This window comes from Dipodomys spectabilis, unplaced genomic scaffold (assembly GCF_019054845.1).
Source record: "Dipodomys spectabilis isolate Male_0828 unplaced genomic scaffold, ASM1905484v1 ptg000819l, whole genome shotgun sequence".
NCBI classification, from domain to species: domain Eukaryota; kingdom Metazoa; phylum Chordata; class Mammalia; order Rodentia; family Heteromyidae; genus Dipodomys; species Dipodomys spectabilis.
In genome coordinates, this window is record NW_024871496.1 from 42,501 (window position 1) to 47,500 (window position 5,000).

A 5,000-nucleotide genomic window follows, 5' to 3' on the forward strand; every position below is an offset into this window, starting at 1 on the left:
GGCGTGGCCTAGAGGCTCCAGGGGGCGTGGCCTGGCCAGAAACGGCCTCCTGGGTGGGAGGAGCCTCGCAGGGAGCGGTGGGCGTGGCCTAGCGCCCAGTCACATGCTTGGGGCGTGGCCTAGAGGCTCCAGGGGGCGTGGCCTGGCCAGAAACGGCCTCCTGGGTGGGAGGAGCCTCGCAGGGAGCGGTGGGCGTGGCCTAGCGCCCAGTCACATGCTTGGGGCGTGGCCTAGAGTTGACCAGGGGGGCGTGGCCTGGCCAGAAACGGCCTCCTGGGTGGGAGGAGCCTCGCAGGGAGCGGTGGGCGTGGCCTAGCACTGTGTAACGTCCTGGGGGCGTGTCCTAGAGGCTCCAGGGGGCGTGGCCTGGCCAGAAACGGCCTCGTGGGTGGGAGGAGCCTCGCAGGGACAGGTGGGCGTGGCGTAGCGCCCAGTCACATGCTTGGGGCGTGGCCTAGAGTTGACCAGGGGGGCGTGGCCTGGCCAGAAACGGCCTCCTGGGTGGGAGGAGCCTCGCAGGGAGCGGTGGGCGTGGCCTAGCACTGTGTAACGTCCTGGGGGCGTGGCCTAGAGGCTCCAGGGGGCGTGGCCTGGCCAGAAACGGCCTCGTGGGTGGGAGGAGCCTCGCAGGGACAGGTGGGCGTGGCGTAGCGCCCAGTCACATGCTTGGGGCGTGGCCTAGAGTTGACCAGGGGGGCGTGGCCTGGCCAGAAACGGCCTCCTGGGTGGGAGGAGCCTCGCAGGGAGCGGTGGGCGTGGCCTAGCACTGTGTAACGTCCTGGGGGCGTGGCCTAGAGGCTCCAGGGGGCGTGGCCTGGCCAGAAACGGCCTCGTGGGTGGGAGGAGCCTCGCAGGGACAGGTGGGCGTGGCGTAGCGCCCAGTCACATGCTTGGGGCGTGGCCTAGACTCAACAAGGGGGCGTGGCCTAGACAGAAACGGCCTCCTGGGTGGGAGGAGCCTCGCAGGGAGCGGTGGGCGTGGCCTAGCACTGCGTAACTTCCTGGGGGCGTGGCCTAGACTCACCCAGGGGGCGTGGCCTATCCAGAAACGGCCTCGTGGGTGGGAGGAGCCTCGCAGGGAGCGGTGGGCGTGGCCTAGCACCCAGTCACATGCTTGGGGCGTGGCCTAGAGCTATCCAGGGGGCGTGGCCTGGCCAGAAACGGCCTCGTGGGTGGGAGGAGCCTCACAGGGAGACGTGGGCGTGGCCTAGCGCCTAGTCACATGTTTGGGGCGTGGCCTAGACTCAACCAGGGGGCGTGGCCTGGCCAGAAACGGCCTCGTGGGTGGGAGGAGCCTCGCAGGGAGAGGTGGGCGTGGCCTAGCGCTGCGTAACGTCCTGGGGGCGTGGCCTAGAGCTGCCCAGGGGCGTGGCCAAGACTGTGGGCGGGGTCTGGGCGGGGTGGGCGGGGTCTGGGCGCGGTGGGCGGGGTCTGGGCGCGGTGGGCGGCGCCTGGTCGCGGTGGGCGGGGTCTGGGCGCGGTGGGCGGGGCCCGGGCGTGGTTTCCGGCGGAAGGGGCGGGGCGCGCTCACCCAGCAGCACGCGCATGCGCAGGCGCGCCAGCTCCCGCGCCGCGGCGAGGCCCAGCCCGTCGGTGCCGCCCGTGACGATGGCGACGCGGCCCGGCTGCGGGGGGAGCGCTGCGGGGGCACTTCCGGTCAGTGGGCGAGCGGGGGAGGGGCACTTCCGGCCCCGGGACCCGCGGGAGGGGCACTTCCGGTGAGTGGGACCCGCGGGAGGGGCACTTCCGGTGAGTGGGACCCGCGGGAAGGGCACTTCCGGTGAGTGCGCGTGCGGGGGAGGGGCACTTCCGGCCCCGGGACCCGCGGGAGGGGCACTTCCGGTGGCAGGGACCGGCGGGAGGGGCACTTCCGGTGAGTGGGACCCGCGGGAGGGGCATTTCCGGTGAGTGAGGGTGAAGGGGAGGGGCACTTCCGGTCCCGGGACCCGCGGGAGGGGCACTTCCGGTGAGTGGGACCCGCGGGAGGGGCACTTCCGGTGAGTGAGCATGCAGGGGAGGGGCACTTCCGGTCCCGGGACCCGCGGGAGGGGCACTTCCGGTGAGTGAGCATGCACGGGAGGGGCACTTCCGGTGAGTGGGACCCGCGGGAGGGGCACTTCCGGTGAGTGGGACCCGCGGGAGGGGCACTTCCGGTGAGTGAGCATGCAGGGGAGGGCCACTTCCGGTGAGCGCCCGCCTGGGGACCCGCGGGAGGGGCACTTCCGGTGAGGGCGCATGCAGGGGAGGGCTACTTCCGGTCCCGGGACCCGCGGGCGGGGCACTTCCGGTGAGTGAGGGTGCAGGGGAGGGCCACTTCCGGTGAGGAGTTACCAGGGAACCCGCGGGAGGGGCACTTCCGGTGAGTGAGCATGCAGGGGACGGCCGCTTCCGGTCCCGGGACCCGCGGGAGGGGCACTTCCGGTGAGGGAGCGTGCAGGGACGGCCGCTTCCGGCCCCGGGACCCGCGGCGGGGCGCTTCCGGCCCCCCCCCCCCCCCCCCCCCCCGGTCCCCGAGCGCACCTGGTTCCCGGCGGCCCCCGCGCGGCCGCAGCAGCTGCGCCGCCAGCTCCGCGAGCCCCAGCGCGTACACGCGCAGCGCGGCCCACAGCCGCAGCCACATGCCGCCGCCGCGCGCCCCGCGCCGCGCCTGCGCCCCGCACGCACGCACGCACGCACGCACGCCACGCCCCCCGCGCGCACGCACGCCACGCCCCCCGCGCAGCGCCAATCCGCGGCGCCCGGCCACGCCCCACACGCCACGCACAGGGAACGCAGGCCACGTCCCCTCACGCTATGCACAGCGAGCCCAGGCCACGCCCCCTGGCGCTATGCACAGGGAGTATAAGCCACGCCCCCTGGCGCTATGGATTCTGAGCGTAGGCCACGCCCCCTCACGCTACGCCTAGGGAACGCAGGCCACGCCCCCTCACGCCACGCACAGGGAACGCAGGCCACGTCCCCTCACGCTATGCACAGGGCGCATAAGCCACGCCCCCTGGCGCTAAGCATAGGGAGCGCAGGCCACGCCCCCTGGCTATGTGGACAGGGACTGCAGGCCACGCCCCCTGGCGCTATGGCAACAGAGCGCAGGCCACGCCCCCTGGCGCTAAGCATAGGGAGCGCAGGCCACGCCCCCTGGGTCTGTGGATAATGAGCGCAGGCCACGCCCCCTGGCTGTCTGGATAGGGAGCGCAGGCCACGCCCCCTGGCGCTAAGCATAGGGAGCGCAGGCCACGCCCTCTGGCTATGTGGATAGGGAACGCAGGCCACGCCCCCTGGCGCTATGGCAACAGAGCGCAGGCCACGCCCCCTGGCGCTATGCACAGGAGCGCAGGCCACGCCCCCTGGCGCTATGGCAACAGAGCGCAGGCCACGCCCCCTGGCGTTATGCACAGGAGCGCAGGCCACGCCCCCTGGCGCTATGGCAACAGAGCGCAGGCCACGCCCCCTGGCGCTATGCACAGGAGCGCAGGCCACGCCCCCTGGCGCTATGGCAACAGAGCGCAGGCCACGCCCCCTGGCGCTAAGCATAGGGAGCGCAGGCCACGCCCCCTGGCGCTAAGCATAGGGAGCGCAGGCCACGCCTCCTGGCTATGTGGATAGGGAGCATAAGCCACGCCCCCTGACTGTCTGGTTAGGGAACTCAGGCCACGCCCCCTGCTGCTCGCCTAGTGAGCTCAGGCCACGCCCCCTGGCGCTCTAGGCCACGCCCCCTGGCGCTCTCCTAGTGAGCTCAGGCCACGCCCCCTGGCGCTCTAGGCCACGCCCCCCGGCTCTGTGGATCCTGAGCGCAGGCCACGCCCCCTGGCTGCCACTCCGTGTCTGTAGCCACGCCCTCAGGGCTCAGGCCACGCCCCCTGGGCCCAGGTTCTGAGTTCAAGGTCCAGGCTGTGAGTTCAAATCCCACGTCTGCAGTTCACTGCAAGGCCTGTGTGCAAGGCTCAGGCCCCGAGTGCGAGGTTCAGGCCCCGAGTTCGAGGTTCAGGCCCCGAGTTCGAGGCTCAGACCCCGAGTGCGAGGCTCAGGCCCCGAGTTCGAGGTTCAGGCCCCGAGTTCGAGGTTCAGGCCCCGAGTTCGAGGTTCAGGCCCCGAGTTCGAGGTTCAGGCCTTGATTTCGAGGCTCAGGCCCCGAGTGCGAGGTTCAGGCCCTGAGTTCGAGGTTCAGGCCCCGAGTGCGAGGTTCAGGCCCCGAGTGCGGGGTTCAGGCCCCGAGTGCGAGGTTCAGGCCCCGAGTGCGAGGCTCAGGCCCCGAGTGCGAGGTTCAGGCCCCGAGTGCGAGGTTCAGGCCCCGAGTTCGAGGCTCAGGCCCCGAGTTCGAGGTTCAGGCCCTGAGTTCGAGGCTCAGGCCCCGAGTGCGAGGTTCAGGCCCCGAGTTCGAGGTTCAGGCCCCGAGTGCGAGGCTCAGGCCCCGAGTTCGAGGTTCAGGCCCCGAGTGCGAGGCTCAGGCCCCGAGTGCGAGGTTCAGGCCCCGAGTTCGAGGTTCAGGCCCCGAGTTCGAGCCAAGGCCCCGAGTTCGAGGTTCAGGCCCCGAGTTCGAGGTTCAAGCCCCGAGTGCGAGGTTCAGACCCCGAGTGCGAGGTTCAGGCCCCGAGTGCGAGGCTCAGGCCCCGAGTGCGAGGTTCAGGCCCCGAGTTCGAGCCAAGGCCCCGAGTTCGAGGTTCAGGCATTGATTTCGAGGTTCAGGCCCCGAGTGCGAGGTTCAGGCCCTGAGTGCGAGGTTCAGGCCCCGAGTGCGAGGCTCAGGCCCCGAGTTTGAGGTTCAGGCCCCGAGTTCGAGGTTCAGACCCCGAGTTCGAGCCAAGGCCCCCGAGTTCGAGGTTCAGGCCCCAAGTTCGAGGTTCAGGCCCCGAGTTCGAGGTTCAGGCCTTGATTTCGAGGTTCAGGCCCCGAGTTCGAGGTTCAGGCCTTGATTTCGAGGTTCAGGCCCCGAGTTCGAGGTTCAGGCCCCGAGTTCGAGGTTCAGGCCCCGAGTTCGAGGTTCAGGCCCCGAGTGCGAGGTT

General features: G+C 71.2%; 1 protein-coding gene across 1 annotated transcript in view; it reads right to left on the reverse strand.

The window, feature by feature from the left end:
• The window catches only part of LOC122102638 (dehydrogenase/reductase SDR family member on chromosome X-like), a 10,614-nt gene extending 7,994 nt beyond the window's left edge, over positions 1-2,620 (reverse strand). Inside the window, exons 1-2 of the mRNA XM_042673389.1 lie at positions 2,521-2,620; positions 1,532-1,639 (exon numbers count right to left, since the gene is read on the reverse strand). Coding sequence (XP_042529323.1) covers positions 1,532-1,639; positions 2,521-2,620 — 208 coding nt within the window. The remainder of the gene's footprint in view (positions 1-1,531; positions 1,640-2,520) is intronic.
• Positions 2,621-5,000: the final 2,380 nt, after the last annotated feature.